Source organism: Piliocolobus tephrosceles, chromosome 5 (genome assembly GCF_002776525.5).
Source record: "Piliocolobus tephrosceles isolate RC106 chromosome 5, ASM277652v3, whole genome shotgun sequence".
Lineage (NCBI taxonomy): Eukaryota > Metazoa > Chordata > Mammalia > Primates > Cercopithecidae > Piliocolobus > Piliocolobus tephrosceles.
Genome location: NC_045438.1, coordinates 50240280 through 50267902, shown reverse-complemented (window position 1 = coordinate 50267902; position 27623 = coordinate 50240280). Strand labels below are relative to the sequence as shown.

The 27623-nt window shown below is 40.8% G+C and overlaps 1 protein-coding gene across 3 annotated transcripts in view; it reads left to right on the top strand.

The window, feature by feature from the left end:
* Positions 1-27623, top strand: part of LATS1 (large tumor suppressor kinase 1) — a 58007-nt gene that overhangs the window by 21025 nt on the left and 9359 nt on the right. Inside the window, exons 3-8 of one of the 3 annotated variants that reach the window (XR_002725583.2) lie at positions 2381-2528; positions 14032-15545; positions 18194-18776; positions 21554-21736; positions 21934-22040; positions 26398-26510. Coding sequence is in view for 2 of the 3 variants with exons in the window: in XM_023188432.2 (XP_023044200.1) it covers positions 2381-2528; positions 14032-15545; positions 18194-18776; positions 21554-21736; positions 21934-22040; positions 26043-26141 (2634 nt within the window). In the remaining variant the exon portion in view is untranslated. Of the gene's footprint in view, positions 1-2380; positions 2529-14031; positions 15546-18193; positions 18777-21553; positions 21737-21933; positions 22041-26042; positions 26142-26397; positions 26511-27623 lie in introns of all 3 variants that reach the window. The other 2 variants (XM_023188432.2, XM_023188431.1) reach the window with 2 other exon arrangements.

Below are 27623 nucleotides of genomic sequence, written 5' to 3'. Positions count from 1 at the left end.
CTTCTTGGTGGCAACATGATCTAGCACAGGTGTCACATCTGTTGCCTAGGAAACGGGGTCGAGGAAGGCCAGTACCTAGATCAGGCAGGCATGGCAAAATTTTTATGGCAACCCTTGCTGCTTCCAACAAAATCAGTAACTTTTTCCAAGAAGAGGAGAAATGACCTTGTGTAGTCAATAAGTTCTTACCACATCCTTTCTTTGGTTGGTTTCACATTCTTCTCTTATCATTTCACATAGGAGGATCATCTGTCAGTAGCCTGTTCACCCGTTAGTCTTACTAAGCCATTTCTCGTTTAAAAATCTCATTTGAAATGCTGAATCCTCTAGGACAAGTAAGTAGTTGCTTCCCTCTTGAAAAATGCATGTCAGCATACTTTCTGCATGATACTGGGTGATTTATGTTTACATGAAACATAAAGTACAAGGAGTAGAAGAGAGCAGCCAACATTTTAGCTCCAGGCACTGTGCTTGGTACTTTACGTGTTTTCTTATTTAAACCGCACATCAACCCTGTGAGCCTATTACAGGCAAAGAAACTGAGCCTCTGAAATGTGAAATAACTTGCCAGGTGTCATTCTACTTTACAGAGCTGCTAGAACTCAAACCCACATCTGTCTGATTCCAAATCCTCTGTTTTTTTCATCTTACTATATGGCCTCCTGAAGTCTTCATCACATAATCATATATAGTCTAAGTATCTTCTTTTGTCTTATATTTGCATTCCTGTAATTTAGTTCTCTGAAAACGTAATCTCTAAGAGGAAAAGAGCCAGAACTACTATACACAATGGCAGTGTGCTTAATAAAATACTCATATAAAAAGTTGTGTTTTGGTTTTTTTGTTTGTTTGTTTGTTTTTGTTTTTGAGATGGAGTTTTACTCTTGTTGCCCAGGCTGGAGTGCAGTGGCATGATTTGTACTCACTGCAACCTCCACCTCCCGGGTTCTCCTGCCTCACCCTCCCAAATAGCTGTGATTATAGACATGTACCACCCAGACAATTTTCTATTTTTAGTAGAGACGGGGTTTTACCATGTTGGTCAGGCTGGTCTGGAGCTCGTGACCCCAGGTGATCTATCCACCTCGGCCTCCCAAAGTGCTGGGATTACAGGTGTGAGCCACCACACTAAGCCCAAAAGAGTTGTTTCTGATATTTTTATTCTACCTTTTTAACAATCTGATAGTCTCTGATTGTTTATATAAGAATTAGAAGGCTGGGAGCGGTGGCTCACGCCTGTAATCCCAGCACTTTGGGAGGCTGAGGTGGGCAGATCACCTGAGGTCAGACCAGCCTGGCCTGGCCAACGGGGTGAGTTTGAGACCATCCTGGCCAACATGGTGAAACACTGTCTCTACTAAAAATACAAAAAATAAACTGGGCACGGTGGCGTGCGCCTGTAATCCCAGCTACTCGGGGGGCTGAGACAGGAGAATCGCTTGAGCCCAGGAGGTGGAGGTTGTAGTGAGCCAAGATCACACCATTGCACTCCCGCTTGGGCAACAAGAGTGAAACTCCATCTCAGAAAAAAAAAAAAGAATTAGAAATAATCAGAATCATGTTGCTATGATTGTACCCAAAGAAGTTGTTAATCCTAATTCAAGCCAACAATGGTGTATTGAAAAAATAAAAATTTAAAAACACTTTTAAGAAAGACGTTAATCCTAGGATGAAATAGAAATATGTTACTTAAAGATGAAAATGCTAAAGAAACATTTGGAAGATTAGAGGGTTTTGTTTTCTTTCTTTCTTTCTTTCTTTTCTTTCTCTTCTTCCTTTTCTTCCTTTCTTCCTTTCTTTTCTTTCTCTTTCTCTCTCTCTCTCTTCCTTCCTTCCTTTTCTTTCTCCTTCCTTCCTTCCTTCCTTCCTTCCTTCCTTCCTTCCTTCCTTCCTTCCTTCCTTCCGTCTTTCTGTCTTTCTTTTTCTCTCTTTCTTTCTTTCTTTCTTGACAGCATCTCGCTCTGTTGCCCAGGCTGGAATACAGTGGTCATCTCAGCTCACTGCAACCTCCACCTCCCGGGTTCAAACAACTCAAACAATTCTCATGGCTCAGCCTCCTGAGTAGCTGGAATTACAAGCATGTGCCAGCACACCCGGCTAAGAGACTGCGTTTCACCACGTTGGCCAGGCTGGTCTCGAACTTCTGGTCTTAAGTGATCTGCCCAAGTCGGCCTCCCAAAGTGGCTTGAGCCACTGTGTCTGGCCTGTTTAAGTTGAGATTTTGTGTGGTTTTTAGTAGCTACAAACAGAACATTAATATCATGGTTTGGGGCCCTGTTCTTCATAATTATGGATTTCTCTAGTGGAACTCATAGTGTTCTTTCCCTTGCATTATTATAAGATTGAAATTTTGTTTCTTTTTTTTTAAACTTCATATCAGGATATGGTTATACAAGCTCTTCAGAAAACTAACAACAGAAGTATAGAAGCAGCAATTGAATTCATTAGTAAAATGAGTTACCAAGATGCTCGACGAGAGCAGATGGCTGCAGCAGCTGCCAGACCTATTAATGCCAGCATGAAACCAGGTGATTAATCAAATATTTTATTGTCTCATCTCTTCTTTTACTGTGTAGTTTAAAAATACTGAAGTCTATCAAATCTTTCTTCTTAGAAATTATAAAAGTATCCCAGTAAATGAAAGTCTCAAATTAAAATAATGTTATAATGTTATCCCAAAATGAATTTAAGGATGGAGTCCTCACATTTAAAAGTTAAAAGATAATTCTGGTAAGCAGCAGTCTAGTTTGAGATCTACTTGATTGGTAATACTGCAGCTGAAATACATCTATTTTCCCTCCAAATCCTATCATTCAGACTACTCTTTTTTCTTTTTATACATTTTTTTCATGTTATGAGAGTAAAATATGATCAACATAGAATATTTAGAAAACAAATAAAAACATTGTTGTTAATAACAGTATTTTGCTATATTTTGTTTCCCAGTCTTTTTTCCTATGGGAAACCGGAATAGGTTTATCTATGCATATTTTGATTCTTGTTGTTTAAGCAAAAAATGGGATCATACTAAAACCTACTTTTTTCACTTAATATACCATGTACAATTTTACTTGTTATTAAGTTTTCTACAGAATAATTTTAATAGCTACATTAAAATAGACTTATTTGCTGACTGCAGTGGCTCACACCTATAATCTCAATACTCTGAGAGACTGATGCGTGAGGATTGCCTAAGCCCGGGTGATCCTGCCACTGCACTCCAGCCTGGGCAACAGAGCTAGACCCTGTCTCAAAACAAACGAACAAACAAAAAAGGTGTATCATATACTTTATTTAACCTCCCATTTTTGGATATCAGCTTTGTTTCCTTTTTAATTTGCCATTATAGACAGCACTGTAGTAATTATCCTTATAGCTAGATCTTTGTGTATACATAATGATTTCCTAAAAGTAAGTTTTAGAAAACTTAAAAAATGTTAAGGCTTTTCATAGATATTGCTGTCTAGAAAGGTAGTACCAATTTATTATTTTATTTTTTATTTTTTTGAGATGGGGTTTCACTCTGTTGCCCAGGCTGGAATACAGTGGCATGATCTGAGCTCACTGTAACCTCTGCATCCCAAGTTCAAGCAGTTCTCCTGCCTCAGCCTCCCAAGTAGCTATGATTACAGGTGCCTGCCACCATACCCGGCTAATTTTTTGTATTTTTGGTAGAGACAGGGTTTCCATGTTGGCTCGGCTGGTCTCAAACTCCTGATCTCAAGTGATCCGCCTGTCTTAGCCTCCCAAAGTGCTGGGATTACAGGCGTGAGCCACCGCGCCCAACCAGTAGTAACAATTTATATTCTCCCTATCAGTTTCCTATGAAAATGCCTATGTTTGTAAAGCCTCGGTATTATTATTTTTGTCTGTTCAATGGTTATGGAAACACTGTCTTATTTTAGATTTGCATTTGTTTGATCACTGCATTTGTTTATTGGTTTGTTTTGGTGTTTGTTTATTTGTTTTTGAGACTCACTCTGTCACCCAGGCCAGAGTGCAGTGGCGCAATCTTGGCTCACTGCAACTTCCACCCCCTGGGTCTGAGTGATTCTCCTGCTGCAGCCTCCCGAGTAGCTGGGATTACAGGCACCTGCCACCATGCCCAGCTAGTTTTTGTATTTTTAGTAGAGATGGGGTTTCACCATCTTGGCCATACTGGTCTTGAACTCCTGACCTCGTGATCTACCTGCCTTGGCCTCCCAAAGTGCTGGGATTACAGGTGTGAGCCACCACTCCTGGCCTATTAGTTATTTTTTAATTGCCATTTTACCTCTTTTAATTTTGTCTTTTTTTTTTTTTCTTTGAGACAGAGTCTTGTCACCCAGACTGGAGTGCAGTGGTGCGATCTTGGCTCACTACAGCCTCCGCCTCCCGGGTTCAAGCAATTCTTCTGCCTCAGCCTCCAGAGTAGCTAGGGTTACAGGTGCACACCGCCATGCCTGTCTGATTTTTGTATTTTTAGTAGAGACAGGGTTTCACCATGTTGGTCAGGCTGGTCTCAAACTCCTGACCTTGTTATCTACCCACCTCAGCCTCCCGAAGTGCTGGGATTATAATAGGTGTGAGCCACTGCACCCGGCCTGTCTTTGTCTTTTAAAAATTGATACCCGGCACAGTGGCTTACGCCTGTAATCCCAGCACTTTGGGAGGCCAAGAGGGGCGGATCACCTGAGGTCAGGAGTTAGAGACCAACCTGACCAACATGGAGAAACCCTACTAAAAATACAAAATTAGCTGGGCGTGGTGGCACATGTCTCTAATCTCAGCTACTCGAGAGGCTGAGGCAAGAGAATTGCTTGAATCTGGGAAGCAGAGGTTGCAGTGAGCTGAGATTGCACCATTGCACTCCAGCCTGAGCAAAAAGAGCGAAACTCCATCTCAAAAAAAAAAAAAAAAGAAAAGAAAAAGAATTGATTTATAAGAGGGCTATAGTCATTCTTCCTATTCAACACATTTTTATTGATCATCCACTGTTTCAGGCTCTTTGCTCTGCATTGGGTAAGTTCTTGCCCTTTTGTGGACCTTACCTAGTAAGGGAGATCAAATAATCACCCAGGTAGCTGTAGAATTACAGCTATATATGGTGTGAATGAAGAGAGGAGAGTTACGTGGTACTGTGGAGTTATATAATAGTGGGATTTTTTCTTTTTTTTTTTTTTAACTGCATCAAGAAGATCAGAAAAGCCCTTCCTAACAAACTGGTAATAAAGCTATCTGAAGAAGTACAGAGTTAATGGGAATGGGATTAGTGAGTGTCCCTATGCATGGCTGCTTTGGCAGATTTTGATGCCACAAAAAAAAATGAAAATGCTTGGAGCACTGAAAACAGGATTGTGACATGTGACTGGAAAAGTCCATAGGGGACTGACTCTGCATAGGGGCCTGACTCTGTTTATTAATTTTATCCTAAGAGCAGCAGAAAGGTGTAGAAGTGTTTCAGACAGGGTAATAACATTAGATTTGTATTTCAGAAAGATGGCTGCAGTGGATGAGAATGGGTTCGAGAGGAGCGAGGATAGATATGAGAACGGGTGTGATGGGAAACACAGTAGTTTGTGAGGCTAATTTGGACTTGGGCAATAGCAGTGAAGAAAATGAATGGATTAAGAGGGATGAGAGTGGTAAAATTGACAAGGACTTAGTAATAGATTACATATGGTGCGTGATGATAGAAGGGGACAACTCTTAGGTTTTTGGCTTAGAAAAATAAATGGATGATTGGCCGGGTGCGGTGGCTCAAGCTTGTAATCCCAGCACTTTGGGAGGCCGAGACGGGCGGATCACGAGGTCAGGAGATCGAGACCATCCTGGCTAACACGGTGAAATCCCGTCTCTACTAAAAATACAAAAAAACTAGCCGGGCGAGGTGGCAGGCGCCTGTAGTCCCAGCTACTCCGGAGGCTGAGGCAGGAGAATGGCGTAAACCCGGGAGGCGGAGCTTGCAGTGAGCTGAGATCCGGCCACTGCACTCTAGCCCAGGCAACAGAGCGAGACTCCGTCTCAAAAAAAAAGAAAAGAAAAGAAAAAGAAAAATAAATGGATGATAATACCTTACATTAAGAAAGGGAGTGTTAAGAGAGAATAGAATTTGGGTGGGAAGGATCGTAAATCTGGCTGTAGTTTTCCAAGTGGAGATGTCAAGTAGGGAGCTGGGTATGTATGCGTGAGCTGGGCATATGAAATAGGTCACCTAAGGGATGTTACATAGATCAAAATAATAAGATGGCCTGCAACCAAGTTTATTATTTAATAGCTAGTAGGAAGGGGTAAACCTGCAAAGGGGACAGAGAAGAAATAGGTGAAAAGGAAGAAAACCAGTAAGGTTTTCAGTGTTTTGGGAGCCACAGTAAGAGAATGTTTCAAGAAGGGGAGGGAATGGTCAAAATGCCATATACTGTTAAGAAAGAGATATTGACCAAGATGAGAACTAAAAAATAATCTTGTTGACTTTAGTGACGTGGTGTTTTAGTTTGCTAGGGCTGCCATAACAAAATAACACAGACTGGGTGGCTTAAACAATTAAGATTTATTTGAGTGCTGGAGACTAAAAGTCCACGATTAGTTACTGGCAGGTCTAGTTTCTTCTGAGGCCGCTCTCCTTGGCTTGCAGATGGCTGCCGCCTTGCTGTGTCCTCATATGTTTGTCCCTCTGCATGTGCATGTGTCTTGAGTCTCCGTCTCCATGTCCAAATTTTCTCTTACAGGGATACAGGTCATACTGCATTAGGACCCACCCTAGTGACCTAATTTAATCTTAATTACCAAATACAGTCACATCTTATAGTACTGGTGGTTATGACTTCAGCATATGGATTAGGGGTTCAGCAAATGAGGTAACTTGTCATATCATGGGAGCATAATTCAGATTGGAGTGGGTTGAGGACTAAACAGGATATGTAGTAGTAAAAAAAAACAAGGTATACCTTCAGGAAGTATTTCTGGAGGAGAGAGTGAGGACATTAGCAAGAGTAGTGCTTCTCAAACCATCTATGGTGAAGACCTTTGATTTTTCAAATTTCCAATTCATCATGAATTCAATTCATAGTTTTATAAATACAATAAATTATTAGAAAATGAAAATTTAAGTGCCAGGCATGGTGGCTCACACTTGTAATCACAGCACTTTGGGAGGCTGAGGCAGGAGGATCGCTTGAGCTCAGGAGTTTGAGACCAGCCTGGGCATCATGGTGAAACCCCAGCTCTACAAAAAATTATCCAGGTATGGTGGCATGTGCCTGTAGTCCCACCTACTCAGGAGGCTGAGGTGGGAGGATTGCTTGTGCCCAGAAGGTTAAGGCTGCAGTGAGCTGTGATAGCACCACTGCACTCCAGCCTGGGCAATAGAGTGAGCCCCTTTCTCAAAAAAAAAAAAAAAAAAAGAAAGTTAAAATTTTAAATGACATAAAAATATAAGTTTAGGGCTGGACACGGTGGCTCACGCCTGTAATCCCAGCACTTTGGGAAGCCGAGGCGGGCGGATCACGAGGTGAGGAGATTGAGACCGTCCTGGCTAACACGGTGAAACCCCGTCTCTACTAAAAATACAAAAAATTAGCCAGACATGGTGGCGAACGCCTGTAGTCCCAGCTGCTCGGGAGACTGAGGCAGGAGAATGGCGTGAACCCGGGAGACGGAGCTTGCAGTGAGCTGAGATCACGCCACTGCCCTCCAGCCTGGGTGACAGAGCAAGATTCTGTCTCAGAAAATAATAATAATAGTAATAAGTTTAGGCTGGGCACAGTGGCTTACACCTGTAATCCCAGCACTTTGGGAGGCTGGGGCGGGTGGATCACCTGAGGTTGGGAGTTTGAGACCAGCCTGACCAACATGGAGAAACCCCGTCTCTACTAAAATCTACTAAAAATACAAAATTAGCTGGGCATGCGCTACAAAATTAGCTGGGCATGGTGGCGCATGCCTGTAATCGCAGCTACTGGGGAGGCGGAGGCAGAAGAATCACTTAAACTTGGGAGGCGGAGATTGCAGTGAGCCATTGCACTCCAGCCTGGGCAACAAGAGCAAAACTCCATCTCAAAAAGAAAAGAAAAGAAAAGGAATATACATATATATATATATATGTTTCAATAGTTTATCATTGTATTTAACAGAATAAGTTTATTCTGTCAAATTTCTATAAATGTTTCTCAGTCCTCACTCTCCGTTTCCATACTTAATCTCATGTCAGTTTGTGATATATCTTATGTCAGTTTGTGGACCAGATAACCCTTTGAGGTACAGCTCTATATATGGGAGTGGAAGGAGAGTCGTCTTATTATTATTTTTTTAAGTAAAGACTTAAACATGTTTAAAAGATAATTGGAAGACTCCAGTTAAGAGGATGAAATTAAATATTCAAGAGATACTTGAGAATCAAGTAAGCTTCCTGAGAAACCAGGAGGAATAGGATCCAAAGCATAGCATGAGGAAATATTAGCCTTAGATAGAGGAACAGCCATTTTTCTCTAATAGCAGCAAATGGGCCTGGGTTAGGTAGGGAAGCTAAGGGAGTCCTTTCTGATGCCTGCTGTTTTCTGTGAAATAGAAAACCAAGTTATTTTCTTAGAGTAGTGAGTGAGGAATGGGGCAGGCAATTTGAGGAGACTGAGGACTGGCAATAATGGAGACTATAGAAAGAGTTTCCTGGTGGTGCTGAGGCCATCCAAGGATGCTGATCCTAAATTATAGTAGAATCAGTTTGCCCATTGCATCACTTTTCTTGTAAGTGTTAAAAGCAACAACAAAAAAAGATAGCTGGAATTATCCCTGACTGGAGTTTCACTAAACAAATACAAAATAAGATCGATAATATTGCTAAAAGAGTAATTTTTTTTTTTTTTTGAGAGAGGCGTGAGCCACCGTGCCCAGCCTGAAAGGTTAATTTAAATCCTTAATCAGAGCATACTCCTCCTCTGCCTTTATCGGCTTCTTATTCTTCCAAATTCCTTGTCCATGACCTGGCTACCTCTTAGATCCCATCTAATACCACTTTTTCCTCCTCGTTTACTGTTCTACAGCCATACTGGGTTAATTTTGTTCTTGGAAAATACCAAGCTCCCACTTCAGGACCTTTATGCAGTCTTTTTTTTTTTTTTTTTTTTGAGACAAAGTTTTGCTCTGTAGCCTAGACTGGAGTGCCGTGGCGCTATCTCAGCTCACTGCAACCTCTGCCTCCCGAGTTCCAGTGATTCTCCTGTCTCAGCCTGCCAGGTAGCTGGGATTACAGGCATGTGCCACCAGACCCAGCTAATTTTTATATTTTTAGTAGAGACGGGGTTTCACCATGTTGGCCAGGCTGGTCTTGAACTCCTGACATCAGGTGATCCGCCCACCTCAGCTTCCTAAAGTGCTAGGATTACAGGCGTGAACCACCGCGCCTGGCCTGTGCAGTTTGGACTCATATATTATCCCTCAGAGGAGCCCTTATCCCTTTTATCCTCTCGTTACTCTCTATCATTTGATGCCATTTATGTTTCATTCACAGAGCATTTATCATTCCCTGAAGTTACCTCGTTTATTTATTCACCTGCTTTGTGTCTAGCTCCTCCTTTGAGAATGTAGGTCCCATGGGCCAGGAATGTTCTGTTTACCAATGTCATTGGAATGCTTAGAGCAGTGCCTGGCATATAGTTGATGCTCTATAAATATTTAATGAATGGGCCGGGTGCAGTGGCTCATGCCTGTAATCCCAGCACTTTAGGAGGCCCAGGTGAGCAGGTCATGAGGTCAGGAGTTCAAGACCAGCCTGGCCAACATAGTGAAGCTCTGTCTCTACTAAAAATACAAAAAATTAGCCAGATGGGGTAGTGGGCTCCTGTAATCCCAGCTACTTGGGAGACTAAGGCAGGAGAATTGCTTGAACCTGGGAGGTGGAGGTTGCAGTGAGCCGAGATTGCACCATTGCACTCCAGCCTAGGTGACAAAGTGAAGATTCCATGTCAAAAAAAAAAAAAAGAAAAAAACCCCCAAATATTTAATGAATGAATAAAAAGAAGGTGATCTCGGAGAAAAAGAGAGGGAAGAACAAAGTGATAGACCATGGATTTAAGTTGGATAAAATGTGTCATAAAGAAAGAGGAAGGCCAAGTGCATTGGCTCACACCTGTAATCCCAGCACTTTGGAGGCCAAGGTGGGAGGATTGCTTGAAGCCAGGAGTTTGAGACCAGTCTGGGTATATTAGGGAGACCCCGTCTCTACAAAATGTTTTAAAAATAGGCTAGGCTTAGTATCTCCTGCCTGTAATCCTAGCATTTTGGGAGGCTGAGGCAGAAGGATCACTTGAGCCCAGGAGTTTGAGACCAGCCTGGGCAACTTAGACACCATCTCTACAAAAATAAATAAAGAAAGAAAATAATTAGCTGGGCATGGTGATACATGCCTGTAGTCCCAACTACTTGGAAGGCTGAGGTGAGAGGATTGCTTGAGCCCAGGGGTTCAAGGCTGCAGTGATTCATGATCATGCCACTGCTCTCCAGCTTGAGTGATTTCAAGACTGTCTCAAAAGAATAAAAATAAGAAAAAGGAGGACTGATAAAGTGGGGGATTAACCTTGGAGATGTCGGCTGGATGCGGTAGCTCACGCCTGTAACCCCAACACTTTGGGATGCCAAGGTGAGTGGATCACCTGAGGTCAGGAGTTCAAGACCAGCCTGACCAACATGGTGAAACCCCATTTCTACTGAAAATACAAAAATTAGCTGGGTGTGGTGGCACCTGCCTGTAATCCCAGCCACACGGGACTGAGGCAGAAGAATCGCTTAAACCCGGGAGGCAGAGGTTTCATTGAGTCGAGATCATGCCAGTGCACTCCAGTCTGGGCAACAGAGCAAGACTCTGTCTCAAAAAAAAAAAAAAAATCTTGGAGATCTTGGTAAGGTTGCTACTTAATAAAGTTTAAAAACTTTTGCAGTAGGAGTAAACAAAAGAGAAGAAGTTGTGGTCTGGCAGTATAAACATATAAACCTTAAAGAAGTGATTCTGAAACTAGCAGATATGAGTGATACCAAAATTTGAAATACAGTCATGAGAATGATACTTGATGTGGAGTGGAAGGGGGACGTCAAGAAGCTGAGATATGAGGGCAATAGATGGTTTATTCTCGTGGATATTGAGGTTACAGGATGAAGGTGGGGCTTAGGGTAGACTGAATGCTGAAGCTGTGGCTGAATGAAGCAGAGCAAATAGGTAGGAGCTCATTAGGTGAGAGGAATTAGTGAGTGTGGCCTCCCACATAGCATGAACTTCAAAAGAGCTGGCTTTTTTAAAGGAATAATATCAAACCTGTAAGCACAAATGTTAGAACCCCATCTTTTCGCCAGGTTATTTTTAAAGAAAACCTTAATTTCAAAGGGCAGAAAGGAAAGTAATATCAGCAGAAGAAAACCAGCTTCAAGAAGGTGTCAGGAAAGCTTGGAGGAGGGGTTACCGATTAGGCACATTTGCTGGCTGTGGAGCCAAGTGGATTCAGAGGACATAGTGGAAAGGTTTGGGAAGTGGAAGAATATGGAGAGCTCTGTGGGAGGCGCAGAACAACAGGGGTGACTATACTCTAAAAGCTGAATGAGTGACATGGTGTATTTGACTTCTCCTGGCCGTCTGAGGAAAGTGAGAAAGAGCCTGATGGCCGGAGGACTTGTCCGGTTTATCCAGAATGATATGTTCCCCAAACATTATTTACTTACCTGCTTTTCGTCTGGCTCCTCCTTTGAGAATATAGACCCCAAATGCTGCCCCGCCTAGATGAAAGGGAGTGTTAAACTGAACATTATGAACATTCACCACATTTTACCACTTTTTTTCTCAGATGTGTTGTTAGATATATTTTTGCCCAGGATAATGTTGAGCTTTCAAATTTGTTAGTATTCTTTTTTGTTTTGTTTTTTAATGGTAATGAGTGTTTGTATTTAGATCTCTACTTTTGTCATGCCTGGGAAGACATTTGCTAGAGGTACCCCAATATTATTGAATGGTCTTTTCTTTTTTTCTAGTGCTTACATGATTTCATCTTTAATATTTAAACCTTTAGTCCTTCTGGAATGTATATGTGTATTGTCTTTATACCAATGTATCTTGTATGTTTTTCCTAAGTGGTTGGACTATTCTATTTTAAATACTTCTTTTTTTTTGGTATTGTTTATTTTTTTGCTTGTTTTATTGATTGGAAATTCCATTAAAGACAGTTTCTGTAAAATCTATACCTTATTTAATGTTCAGCTAATTATAGCCTACTATCTTTTTCTGTTTTAAAAACCATATTAAAAGGTCAGGCGCAGTGGGTCACACCTATAATCCCAGCACTTCGGAAGGCTGAGGTGGGCAGATCACTTGAGGTCGGGAGTTTAAGACCAGTCTGGCCAACATGGCGAAGCCCCATCTGTACTAAAATTACAAAAATTAGCTGGACATGGTGGCGTGTGCCTGTAGTCCCAGCTGCTCGGGAGGCTGAGGAAGGAGAATCACTTGAACCCGGGAGGTGGAGGTTGCAGTGAGTCTGTGCCACTGCACTCTAACCTGGGTGACAAAGTGAGACTCTGTTTCAATTTAAATATATATATATATTTAAATATATTTAAAATCAATACTAGCTATGAATATTACAAATAGATACGCCCTTTGGCTTAATAATGTCACCTCTAATAATTTATCTACAAATATGCATGCATATATATGAAACTATATCTGTTCAAAAAACATTTTTGTTTTTTTTTTTTGAGATGGAGTCTTGCACTGTCACCCAGGCTGGAGTGCAGTGGCACAATCTCGGTTCACTGCTGCGTTGGCCTCCTGGGTTCAAGCAATTCTCCTGCCTCAGCCTCCCGAGTGGCTGGGACTGTAGGTGCACACTACCACGCCTGGCTAATTTTTTTGTATTTTCAGTAGAGATGGGGTTTCGCTGTGTTGGCCAGGCTGGTCTCAAACTCTTGGCCTCAAGTCATCCGCCTACCTCAGTCTCCCAAAGTGCCGGGATTACAGGCCTGAGCCACAACACCTGGCCTGTTCAAAATTTTTCATTGCTGCATTTTTTTTAATGTATAAAGCAAAAGACTGAGAATAACCTAAATGTCCATCAGTGAAGGAACTGATTAAATAAATTAGGGTATATCCGTAAGGTGACAAACAATGGTAACATTTTTTTAAAGTGAGGAAATACTTTTAATTTGTATATAAATTTCCTTTTCTTTAATGAAAAAACCTAGGCATAGTAGTAGTACATATAGGATGTACTATACTATACTATAGTACTACTATACTGTAGTACTATACTATAGTACTAACTTGTATATTTATATCCCTGAAGTACCTTATTAAAGATCGGTCGGCTAAAGAACAGAAGTATGATATTGTACTTTGTGAATTTTGAGCCATCAGTCAAGAATACTTTTTTTTTTTTTTTTTTTGATACAAGGTCTCGCTCTGTCTCCCAGGCTGGAGTACAGTGGCATTATCTCAGCTCATTGCAACCTCTACCACCCAAGTTCAAGCAGTCCTTCAACCTCAGCCTCCCTAGTAGCTGGGACTACAGGCATGAGCCACCACACCTGGCTCATTTTTGTGTTTTCAGTAGAGATGGGACTTCACCATGTTGCCCAGGCTGGTCTGAAACTCCTGGGCTCAAGCAATCCACCCACCTCAGCCTCCCAAAGTGCTGGGATTACAAGTGTGAGCCACCACGCCCGGTCAAAAGTAAATAAAATTTTAAAAGGTGAAAGGAAACCACTTACTGAAATTTTATTTTTATAACTCTTTTTTATTTTTCTGCTAAATTGAGCTAAATAACGTATTATTACCTCACATATCATTTTTTTGTAGTGAGAACACTTAAAATCTACTCTCTTAGCAGTTTTCAGGAGTACAATACGTTATTAACTACAGTCACCATTTTGTACAAGAGATCACTTGAATTTTTTTATATTTTTATAATTCTTGAAAGAGAATTGAATATCATTTGTAGTATCAGAATTGTAAACTTTTCAAAAATAAGAGGTTGAAAACATGATTCTTTTTCCTCTTTATCTCTCTTATAACCATAGGAAATGTGCAACAATCAGTTAACCGCAAACAGAGCTGGAAAGGTTCTAAAGAATCCTTAGTTCCTCAGAGGCATGGCCAACCACTAGGAGAAAGTGTGGCCTATCATTCTGAGAGTCCCAACTCACAGACAGATGTAGGAAGACCTTTGTCTGGATCTGGTATAACAGCATTTGCTCAAGCTCACCCCAGCAACGGACAGAGAGTGAACCCCCCACCTCCACCTCAAGTAAGGAGTGTTACTCCTCCACCACCTCCAAGAGGCCAGACTCCCCCTCCAAGAGGTACAACTCCACCTCCCCCTTCATGGGAACCAAACTCTCAAACAAAACGCTATTCTGGAAACATGGAATACGTAATCTCCCGAATCTCTCCTGTCCCACCTGGGGCATGGCAAGAGGGCTATCCTCCACCACCTCTCAATACTTCCCCCATGAATCCTTCTAATCAGGGACAGAGAGGCATTAGTTCTGTTCCTGTTGGCAGACAACCAATCATCATGCAGAGTTCTAGCAAATTTAACTTTCCATCAGGGAGACCTGGAATGCAGAATGGTACTGGACAAACTGATTTCATGATACACCAAAATGTTGTCCCTGCTGGCACTGTGAATCGGCAGCCACCACCTCCATATCCTCTGACTGCAACTAATGGACAAAGCCCTTCTGCTTTACAAACAGGGGGATCTGCTGCTCCTTCGTCATATACAAATGGAAATATTCCTCAGTCTATGATGGTGCCAAACAGAAATAGTCATAACATGGAACTATATAACATTAATGTACCTGGACTGCAAACAAATTGGCCTCAGTCATCTTCTGCTCCAGCCCAGTCATCCCCGAGCAGTGGGCATGAAATCCCTACATGGCAACCTAACATACCAGTGAGGTCAAATTCTTTTAATAACCCATTAGGAAATAGAGCAAGTCACTCTGCTAATTCTCAGCCTTCCGCTACAACAGTCACTGCAATTACACCAGCTCCTATTCAACAGCCTGTGAAAAGCATGCGTGTATTAAAACCAGAGCTACAGACTGCTTTAGCACCTACACACCCTTCTTGGATACCACAGCCAATTCAAACTGTTCAACCCAGTCCTTTTCCTGAGGGAACCGCTTCAAATGTGACTGTGATGCCACCTGTTGCTGAAGCTCCAAACTATCAAGGACCACCACCACCCTACCCAAAACATCTGCTGCACCAAAACCCATCTGTTCCTCCATATGAATCAATCAGTAAGCCTAGCAAAGAGGATCAGCCAAGCTTGCCCAAGGAAGATGAGAGTGAAAAGAGTTATGAAAATGTTGATAGTGGGGATAAAGAAAAGAAACAGATTACAACTTCACCCATTACTGTTAGGAAAAACAAGAAAGATGAAGAGCGAAGGGAATCTCGTATTCAAAGTTATTCTCCTCAAGCATTTAAATTCTTTATGGAGCAACATGTAGAAAATGTACTCAAATCTCATCAGCAGCGTCTACATCGTAAAAAACAATTAGAGAATGAAATGATGCGGGTAAAACCTTTTAAAATGTCCATTTTTATACTTAAAATCTATTTGCTTGGTGTTTATTTTAAAATATTGTGCTCCAGTATTTTTCTTTTTTTATAGCTAAATACAATATATTATCAGTTACAGAATTTAAAAGTGAATAAATATTGAAGTGCTTTTGATTGTAGCATTTTTTTTTAGTATTTCAAGATTTACTCAGAATTTCCTCTAATAAAATCTTGTGTAAATTAAGAAAAATATAATTTGCAGTATATAGTTTAGGTGTACATAATACCTTTATATGAAAATTGGAGGAAGGGTTGTTTTCTAGGTTTTGTACATTATCTTACAACATTTAAACATAAACTAGAAATTGGTGGGTCTCAAGCCCGGCACGGTGGCTCACGCCTGTAATCCCAGCACTTTGGAAGGCCGAGGCGGGCAGATCATGAGGTCAGGAGATTGAGACCATCCTGCCTAACACGGTGAAACCTCGTCTCTACTAAAAGTACGAAAAAAAATCAGCCGGGCGTGGTGGCAGGCGCCTGTAGTCCCAACTACGGGGGAGGCTGAGTCAGGAGAATGTCGTGAACCTGGGAGGTGGCAGTTGCAGTGAGCCGAGATCGCGCCGTTGTACTCCAGCCTGGGCGACAGAGCGAGACTCCATCTCAAAAAAATAAATTAATTAAAAAAAAAAAAAATGTGAGTCTCATATCTTGATATACTTATGAAACAGTTCCTTTTACTTGTAGAAAATTTGGAGTTTATGGGTTTATTCGTCACATAGATCTTATTAGAAAGTGTAAAAGAAATTCCCTTCAGTTATTTCTCCCTTCTCATTTCATTTTTATAATATACTAGAGAAAAATGTGCTGAAATTATTTAGTCAAACTGCACTAAAAGGGAGATCAGAATAAGTAAACATTTTAATCTGTGTTGTCATTTCACATAGATCTCTTCACTAGATATTAAGGTAGTACGATCATCATCTTTTTTTTTTTTTTTTCTTTGAGACAGAGTCTCGCTCTGTCGCCAGGCTGGAGTGCAGTGGAGCCATCTCGGCTCACTGCAACCTCCACCTCCCAGGTTCAAGCAGTTCTCCTTCCTCAGCCTCCCCAGTAGCTGGGACTACAAGCGCCCGTCACCACACCGATCTAATTTTTTATTTTTAGTAGAAGCAGGGTTTCACCATGTTGGCCAGGCTGCTCTTGATCTCTTGACCCCATGACCCACCCGCGTCTGCCTCCCAAAGTGCTGGGATTACAGGCGTGAGCCACCGCACCCGCCTATTATTGTTTTTATCATATGCTTACAGTTCAAAGATTTGACTCCTAATCTTACATCTGTCACTCACAATCCAAGAGGCTTATTAACCTTGTGATTAAACTCCTTTATATATATACTTGAGAGAACCATTCTTATAAAATGATTTTTCCAAATCTGATTTTACAGTGTTTTTTTCCATTTTATATTTTATTAAATGAGAAATACCATAATAATTTCTATGACTTATTCATATTTTAGTTCTTAGGATTTCTTACTAAAGTCTGTCTATGTGTATTTTCTTAGTTTATTTTTCCTTTTTCCTCTTCACTTTCACTAATAGCTGATTTAAACTTTTATGGTGTTGGAAGCTTTGCTGACTTCTGTAGTCTCCATTACTGTGTAGGCAAGTAAGATTTTAAGAGAAACAGTTCTGAACTAAGTCTGGCATGCCACCCTTAAAAGATTTTGCATGCAAATATGAATCCTAACAGAAGCATGTGGTTGCTCTATTTTAGTCTTGTATTTCTAGAATTAGACCCCACTTTTCCAATTGAATTTATTTAAACCCTTTAATTAATTCTTTATTAGTTAGCCAAAAATGTTTCTCCCTTTTAAATCCAGGCATTCCATATCTATAATACTTAGAAGTTAGTTTTTGTTTTTAATCTATTTTTTTATATATTCATGAGTCACACTGACTATTCTTTGAAGTATTCCTAAATATCCAAAGGATATCTTGTGAACAACCAGGTTGTTCTTTTCGAAGTAGGAGAAACCCTTTGCAATTTGTGTTAGTGGTGGGCTGTGAGTCGCACCTTTACTCTAATGCCCTGAAAAAGAGAAAAGGAAAGATTATTAATGACTATTATGTATTCATTGAGAATGGGGAAAGGATTGGTGGGTTAGAAAAGGTATTGTTTTGTTGTTGTTTGGTACATTAATTTTTTAGAATAAATGAACCTGGAGTGGAAGAATTATTTTTTTTCATGAAGGACAAAATAGGAGGAAGAATATTTGAGGCCTAGAAATTCCACCAAGAGAAGCATATAACAGAGAGATAAATGAAGATGCATGTTAACAGGTGTTTGTTGCACATTGAGAACCTTTTTTTTTTTTTTTTTGGAGTGCATTAAAGAAGAGTAGAAAGCTTACTCATCTGGTACCCTCTTCTTGTGCTCCACAGCTGAATTTGCATATGTATTCACTTTGAATATCCTTTTAACTACCCCTTAGGCTGCACTTTTGATCATTAATTTCCTTTGAAATGTTTTCTAGATTTCTAACATGCTTTATTAAAAATTATGTATTTAACCTTTAAATATATGCCTGAAGTTTTTCCAAGCTATTTCTTAATATTCAATATTGAAGAAGATAATTCTTATTTAACATCTAGTTTATTTGCCTAGGTTGGATTATCTCAAGATGCCCAGGATCAAATGAGAAAGATGCTTTGCCAAAAAGAATCTAATTACATCCGTCTTAAAAGGGCTAAAATGGACAAATCTATGTTTGTGAAAATAAAGACACTAGGAATAGGAGCATTTGGTGAAGTCTGCCTAGCAAGAAAAGTAGATACCAAGGCTTTGTATGCAACAAAAACTCTTCGAAAGAAAGATGTTCTTCTTCGAAATCAAGTTGCTCATGTTAAAGCTGAGAGAGATATCCTGGCTGAAGCTGACAATGAATGGGTAGTTCGTCTGTATTATTCATTCCAAGATAAGGACAATTTATACTTTGTAATGGACTACATTCCTGGGGGTGATATGATGAGCCTATTAATTAGAATGGGCATCTTTCCAGAAAATCTGGCACGATTCTACATAGCAGAACTAACCTGTGCAGTTGAAAGTGTTCATAAAATGGGTTTTATTCATAGAGATATTAAACCTGATAATATTTTGATTGATCGTGATGGTCATATTAAATTGACTGACTTTGGCCTCTGCACTGGCTTCAGATGGACACACGATTCTAAGTACTATCAGAGTGGTAAGTAAACTCATCAAATTTATTTTAGTTTGTTCATACTAATGTAATTTATTGATGTAGTAATTATAAGATGATATCATCACTGGATGAGAGCCAGAAGATGTGGGTCAGGTCTTGATTCTGTTGGATAAACTTGGGTGAATCCTTTAGGCACTTAGACTTATAAAATGAAAGAATGTGCTAGACTTGATTCTTTCTAAATATCATTAACATTTTTTGAGTCACACCTTTTACATTTTATTTGTAAATATCAGACAAATAACTTTTTTTTTTTTTTTTTGATGGTGTATTGCTCTGTCACACAGGCTGGAGTGCAGTGGCGCAATCTCGGCTCACTGCAACCTCCCCGTCCTGGGTTCAAGTGATTCTCCTGCCTCAGCCTCCTGAGTAGCTGGGATTACAAGCACCTGCCACCATGCCCGGTTAATTTTTGTATTTTTAGTAGAGATGGGGTTTCGCCATGTTGGCCAGGCTGATCTCAAACTCCTGAAGGTGATCCACGTGTCTCAGCCTCCCAAAGTGCTGAGATTACAAGTGTGAGCCCCTGCGCCTGGCCAAATAACATTTTAAAAATAATTTTTTAATGAATCCTCATATCCATCATTCAGTTAAAGAAGTAGACTATCAGTACTTTAGAAGCCCCTAAACAATCACTTCTCCTTTTCTCCTCCACAGAGATAATTATATTTCAGAACTTTATAATAGGTTCTTTACTTTTATTGATACTTTTATTACAAATGTATATATCTCTAAATAATATATTATTTCATTTTGCCTACTCTTTAACCTTTATTTAAATTTAATCTATATATATTCTTTGTGTTGACTTGTTTGAGGTTCCTCCATGTTATTACATGTAACATTTATTTTCACTACTATTTAGGATTCCATTACGTGACTATTACACAACTTATATAACCCTAAACACTTTATGATCCTTGATCCTATTTTATCCTCACAATGTCACTGTGAGGCAGGATGAAGAAACTGAGGCCTAGTTAGATGAAGTAACTTGCCCAAGGTCAGACAGAAATCAAGTGTAAGGGCTAGGCTTTGAACGCAGGTTTGTCTGATTTCAGGGCTCATGTTATTTCTACTACACCACACTGCCTCACCAAGATCCCTCCAAGCGCTAATGGAAGTGTAAATCAATCTAACATTTGTTAAATACTACGTACTAGGTGCTTAACAATATATTCTAATATGCTCACAACAATTCTCTAAGGTAAGTATTGGCCTCCTGTGCTTCTGTGAACACAAGTAGATTGACATTAAAATGGGTAGAACTGAGACAATTGAACCTACTTTAATGTTTGACATAGTGGAATTTAGTGTCTCCCCAGATTCGACTGAATTATTACCTGAAAAGCTTCTTAAAAACATGATTCCTAGGCTCTATTCCTGTCTTTTGATCAAAAGTCTTCATGGGGCATAGAAATCTTTTTGTTCTTGTTGTTGTTTTTTTTGTTTGTTTGTTTTGAGACAGAGTCTTGGTCTGTTGCCAGGCTGGAGTGCCATGGCGCAATCTCAGCTTACTGCAACCTCCATCTCCTGGGTTCAAGCGATTCTCCTGCCTCAGCCTCCTGAGTAGCTGGAATTACAGACACACGCCACCACACCCAGCTAATTTTTGTATTTTTAGTAGAGATGGGGTTTCACCATGTTGGCCAGGATAGTCTCAATCTCTTGACCTCATTATCCACCCGCCTCGGTCTCCCAAAGGGAAATCATATTTTAATCAAACATCCCAGATAAATGTTATCTTATATAAATATAATAAATATTAATTTCTTATATTCTAGGTGACTTCATGCCATCTATATGTTAATGACTTCCAAATCTCTGTCTCCAGAAATGGCCTTTCTCTGAAATTCATAATTTCTCTATCCAACTGCTTCCTGTCTATCTTCACATGGATTTCAAATAGACCTTTCAAACTTCACATGGCTCATAAAGAACTCTTTTTAAGCGTAAATCAGATATTGTTATCTTCTTGCTTCAGACTCTCCAATATCTTTTCCCTTTACTTGAAGTAAAAGGCAGACCATTTCTATTGCTTGCAAAACCCATGTGTATTTGTTCCTGCTGCATTTCTTACAGTTCTTGCCCCATTTCCTACAGTTCTCCCCTCTATCAGCTGCACTGTTCTTCTCTCTGTTGCTGTTATTTCTGTGTGGAATACCTAAACCTGATTTTTAAATGGTTGAGTCCTTCTTGTTTTTTTATGATTTAGCTGATGTCACCTTCTCAATTGGTCTTTCCTAGCCATTCAGTCTTATGTAGCTATCCAGTCACATTTGTCACATCACCCTGTGTTGATTCTCTGTGTAGGGTATGTCACTGTTCCTTATATGTGTAATTGTTTGTTTTGTTTCTTTTCCTACTAGAATGTAACCAGAGCTTTGTCTTATCACCGTCATTTATTGAATGAAACACTGATCTAATTTGTTTGAAAGTTTGTCCAGAGTAGTACCAGGGAGTGGGCTAAATAACAAACTCTTAATCTCCCCATGACTCATATTGTTGTTATTTAACATTGAATAAATTGCTAAATCTTAGGCTTTTTTTTTTTCAAGTGTAAAATCATTCCTATTGACATCTCAGAAAGCAGGCTCTAATTGGTAATAAACACCATCCATGATTTGGCATACATTGTGTCTTAGTTTGTCACAAGGGAGAATGTTGTTAACCGTAAACCATGATGTCAGAAGATTAAATAGACTTCAGGTTTACTGTTGTCCTTGTTGATTTTATTTATTTATTCTTTTGTTGTGCAGGTGACCATCCACGGCAAGATAGCATGGATTTCAGTAATGAATGGGGGGATCCCTCAAGCTGTCGATGTGGAGACAGACTGAAGCCATTAGAGCGGAGAGCTGCACGCCAGCACCAGCGATGTTTAGCACATTCTTTGGTTGGGACTCCCAATTATATTGCACCTGAAGTATTGCTACGAACAGGTAAAGCACTTCTTTCATATAAAATCTCAGTAGGCCTTTAGACCAGCCAAAACAACACTAGAATACGCCTTATTTTTCAGGCTTATAATAAAAGTATTAATTTTACAATATAAATTGGTGATTTAATGTTAATTTTTATTGTATTCTGAGCATTTTTAAAGTGCTTGTAAATAACTAACTTTGGTATCTTATTTTAGGATACACACAGTTGTGTGATTGGTGGAGTGTTGGTGTTATTCTTTTTGAAATGTTGGTGGGACAACCTCCTTTCTTGGCACAAACACCATTAGAAACACAAATGAAGGTAAGGTATGGCATCTATATTAAAAGAATTCTCACAAAGTTGCTACATCATTGACCTTTATTTATTAGTACTTAGAGCATTTTAGTCTGGAGTTAAAGAATGAGCTTGGGCCGGGTGCAGTGGCTCATACCCATAATGCCAGTACTTTGGGAGGTTGAGGCAGGAGGATTGCTTGAACCTAGGAGTTCAAGATCAGCCTGACAACAATGTGAGACCCCATCTCTACAAAAAAAAGAGTTTAATTTATAAAAGGAAAAGAATGAACTTGTAAGGGTATATGAACTCACTAAAATTGCATGTGTGAACTCCAGTCTCCATGATGCCATATCCCCATAATCTTGTATCCCCTCTCACTCATACACCATACTCATATATCATTCTCAAAAAGGTCTTTAGGCCAGGCACGGTGACTCATGCCTGTAATCCTACCACTTTGGGAGGTGTAGGCGGGTGGATCACCTGAGGTCAGGAGTTTGGGATCAGCCTGGCCAACATGGCAAAACCCCGTCTCTACTAAAAATACAAAAATTAGCTGGGTATGGTTACACCTGTAATCCCAGCTACTTGGGAGGCTGAGGCAGGAGAATCCTTTGAACTCCGATGGCAGAGGTTGCAGTGAGCCAAGATCTCACCATTGCACTCCACCCTGGGTGAAAGAGCGAAACTCCTTCTCAAACAAAACAAAACAGGCCTTTAGTCCATTTTGAAGATTTATTTTAGTTCACTCCTTGTCACCTACTGCCTCCTGGCTTTGTCTCCTTCTATGCAAACTACAAACAAATGTTTATATCCCCATTTGAAAATACCTCTGGCACTTAAATGAGAAGCTACCCACAATTTTGACCATACACTGTCTGATTTAATACCCTTTGGTGATTCCTTTGTCCATGGGTTAAAGTTGGAATTTGCCCTCTGTTCATACTATTCCCTCTGTCTGGAATGCCCTACTTCCATCTCTCTCTTCTATAACCCTTCCTTCTTTCTGAAGTCTAATTAACTCCTGGTCGTTCTCTCTCTCTCTCTCTTTTTTTTTTTTAATACAGAGTCTTGCTCTATCATCAGGCTAGAGTGCAGTGGCGTAATCTCAGCTCACTGCAACTTCTGCCTCTTGGGTTCAAGTGATTCTCATGCCTCAGCTTCCCGAGTAGCTGGGATTACAGGCACGTGCCATCACACCCAGCTAGTTTTTGTATTTTTAGTAGAGACGGGGTTTCACCATGTTGGCCAGGATGGTCTCAATCTCCTGAACTTATGATCCACCCGCCTCAGCCTCCCAATGAGCCACCGCACCCAGCCTCCTGATCATTCTTAATTATTCTTTGAGGGCCAGAAATGATGGCTCATGTCTGTAATCCCAGCACTTTATTTATTTTGAGATAGGATCAAAACATTTCACCAAGGGTGGAATGCAGTGGCATGATGTTGTCTCATGCAAACTCTGTCTCCTGGCTCAAGCAACCTATCTTAGCCTCCTGGTAGATGGGACCACAGGTGCTTTTTTTTTTTTTTTTTGTATTTTTTGTAGATATAGGGTTTTGCCATGTTGCCCAGGCTGGTCTCAAACTCCTGGGCTCAAGTGATCCACCCACCTCAGCCTCCCAAAGTACTGGAATGGGTGCAGTGGCTCACACCTGTAATCCCAACACTTTGCAAGGTTGCAGCAGACAGATCACCAACAAATGGTATTGAAAAAACTGGTCAGCCATATACAAAAAAAATGAACATCAGGCCAGGTGCAGTGGCTCACACCTATAATCCTAGCACTTTGGGAGGCCGAGGCAGATGGATAACCTGAGGTTAGGGGTTTGAGACCAGCCTAGTCAACATGGTGAAACCCTATCTCTACTAAAACTACAAAAATTAGCCAAGTGTGGTTGGTGCATGCCTGTAATCCCAGGTCCTCAGGAGCCTGAGGCAGGAGAATCACTTGAACCCAGGAGGCAGAGCTTGCATTGAGCCAAGATCGTGCCACTGCATTCCAGCCTGGGACAACAGAGTAAGACTCTGTCTCAAAAAAAAAAAAAAAAAAAACTGAGCCTCACACCTTTACAAAGATGAACTCAAATTGAGTCACATATATATAGATAAAACTTAAAGGTATAATACTTTTAGAAGAAAACATAGGAGAAAATCTTTGTGGGCTTGGGTTAGGTAAAGAGTTCCTAGAAATGACCCCAGAATCATGACCCATAAAAGAAAAAAGTTCATCAAAACTAAGAACTTTCCCTCTACCACAGATAATAGTCAAGAGAAAAGACAAGCTACAGGCTGGGAGAAAATATTTACAAATCACATAGCTAAGAAAGGTTTTTTTTAATCTACCATGTATAAAGAACCCTTAAAACTCAACAGTAAGGCAAAAAGTAAACCAATCCAGTGACCTGACATATTTCTTTACATGTCTGGGTCAAAAGAAGAAATGGATCTCTGTCTCTTTAAATCTGCCAGAGCAGGTCAGAGACAGACAGGCATCTGTGCTGTTCCCTCAGGGAATCACTAACACCAACCAAGATGGACAGCCTCAAATTTTTAGAGGGCAGAGTTCTTACTGCCCACCTTGGCACTAAACAGCTGCTCCAGGAAGGCAAGCTGTGGTTTTCCTGACTGCCACAGGACTGAGGAATGGTAGATGGTAGTGGGCTCACACACGCTGCTGTCTGAACCAAATTTTAGCAGCCTCTCCCTTCATGAAGCACTCTCCTGGCTGCTGTAAGGTTCCAAAGTTCCAAAATAGTTTATTCTGATAGTCTTTTTCCAGTTTAATGATTGATTTTAGGGAAGGGTAGACCCCTGATGCTTCCTACTCTGCTATTTTCTGTGCTATCTCTTTCTACTGTGGTTTTTTACTATTATCTCTTTATATAGTTTTGTTTGTGATTGCTCTAGTGACTACAAAATATATATTGTTTCCTTTTTTTTTTTTTTGAGATGCAGTTTCACTCTGTTGCCTAGGCTGGAGTGTAGTGGTGCAACCTCATCTCACTGCCACCTCTGTCTCCCAGGTTCAAGTGATTTTCCTGCCTCAGCCTCCTGAGTAGCTGGGATTACAGGTGCCCTCCACCACATCTGGCTAATTTTTGTATTTTTAGTAGAGACAGGGTTTCACTATGTTGGCCAGGCTGGTCTCAAACTCCTGCCTCAAGCAATCCACCCACCTCAGCCTCCCAAAGTGTTGGGATTACAGGCGTGAGCCACCACGCCCAGCCTAAGTTTTCACTATCTACCTAGAATTTATACTTTACCACTTCAAGTTCAACGTAGAACCATATGCCATATAGGTCCCTTTATTCTCTATTATTTATATTGTGGTTATTTTATTTTTCTTCTTCTTCTTTTTTTTTTTTTTGAGACAAGGTCTTGCTCTGCTGCCCACACTGGAGTGCAGGGTCATGATTTCAGCTCACTGCAACCTCTGCCTCCCGGGTTCAAGATTCTCCTGTGTCATCCTCCCAAGTAGCCTGGATTACAGGCACGTGCCACCACCTTTGGCTAATTTTATTATTATTTTGTAATCAAGACTAGTCACTATGTTGCCCAGGCTGGTCTTGAACTTCTGGGCTCAAGTAATCCTCCCACATCAACCTCCCAAAATGTTGGGATTACAAGCATGAGCCTACACCTGGCTTGTAGTTATTTTATACATTACATCTACATACGCTTAAAACCTCATCCAGCCAGCACGGTGGTTCACCCTGTAATCCCAGCACTTTGGGAGGCCGAGGCAGGTGGGTCATGAGGTTAGGAGATCGAGACCATCCTGACTAACGTGGTGAAACCCCGTCTCTACTAAAAATAAAAAAAATTAGCCGGGTGTGGTGGCGGGCGCCTGTAGTCCCAGCTACTCGTGAGACTGAGGCAGGAGAATGGCGTGAACCCAGGAGGCAGAGCTTGAAGTGAGCCGAGATGGCGCCACTGCACTCCAGCCTGGGCGACAGGGAGACTCCGCCTCAATAAATAAATAAATAAATAAATAAATAAATAAATAAATAAAACCTCATCCAGCCAGATGTGGTGGCTCACACCTATAATCCCAGTGCTTTGGAAGACCACAGCAGGAAGATCACTGGAACACAGGAGTTTGAGATCAGTCTGGGCAATATAGTAAGACCCTGTCTCTACAAAAAATTTTTTTAATTAACCTCGCATGCTGGTGTGTGGTAGTACACGCGTACAGTCCCAGCTACTTGGGGCAGGGGCGCCGGTAAGTGGGAGGATCCCTTAAGTCCAGGAGGTCGAGGCTGCAGTAAGAGCTAATAAGCACACCAGCCTGGGCACACCAGCCTGGACAACAAAGTGTGACCCTGTCTCACAACCTGCCTCATCCAACAATGTAACAATTTTGCTTTCAACCATCAAGTTCTTTAAAGAACTCAAGGTGAGAGGCTGAATGCAGTGGCTCATGCCTACAATCCCAGCACTTTGGGAGGCTGACGCAAGAGGATTGCTTGAAGCCAGGAGTTCAAGACCAGCGTGAGTAACAAATCATAGACCATGTCTCTACCAAAAAAAAAAAAAAAATAGCTGTGCATGGTGGATGGTGGCACGTGCCTGTGGTTCCAGCTACTCCAGACACAGGAGGATCACTTGAGCCCAGGAGTTTGAGGCTACCGTGAGCTATAATCATACTGCTACACTGCAGCCTGAGCAACAGAATGAGACCCTGTCTCTAAAAAAAATAATAATAAAAAAGATGAGAAGAATAGTCATTTATGTTTACCTGGATATTTAGCGTTTTCCTTGCTCTTCCTGCTTTCCTGCTGTTTCAAGATTCCTTCTATATCATATCTCTTCCATCTGAACAACTTCCTTAAGCAGATACTTTAGAGCAAGTGTCTTGATAACAGAGTGTCTTAATTTCTCTCCATATGAGAATGTCTTTATTTTGCCTTCCTTAGAATATTATCACTTGAGGCTGGGCACAGTGGCTTATGCCTGTAATCCCAGCACTTTGGGAGGCCGAGGCGGGTGGATTACCTGAGGTCAGGAGTTTGAGACCAGCCTGGCCAACATGTTGAAACCCCGTCTCTACTAAAATACAAAAATTAGCTGGGCTGGTGGCGTACACCTGTAATCCCAGCTACTTGGGAAGCTGAGGCAGGTGAATTGCTTGAACCCAGGAGGCAGAGGTTGCAGGGAGACAAGACCGCACCGCTGCACTCCAGCCTGGGTGATAGAGCAAGACTCCATCTCAAAAAAGACATATATTATCACTTGATACAAAATTCTGGGTTTTAATTCTTACAGCACTTTAAAATGTCTACTTCCTTCTGTCATTCATAATTTGATGAGACATCTGCAATTATTCAGATCCCTCAAATAATGCATTATGTTTCTGTAGCTGCTTTCAATAATTTTTCTTCTATATTGTAATTATGATATATCTGGGCGTGGATTTCTCAGGGTTTATTCTGTTTGGTATTCACCAAGCATCTCAAATCTGTAGGTTTATGTCTTTGATCAAATTTGGGGTGTGTTCAGCCATCATGTCTTCAAATATTTATCTGTACCACACATTTTCTTTTGTGATGTTAATCACAGGAATGTTAGACCTTTTGGTGTGGTCCCACAGATTCCTGAAATTCT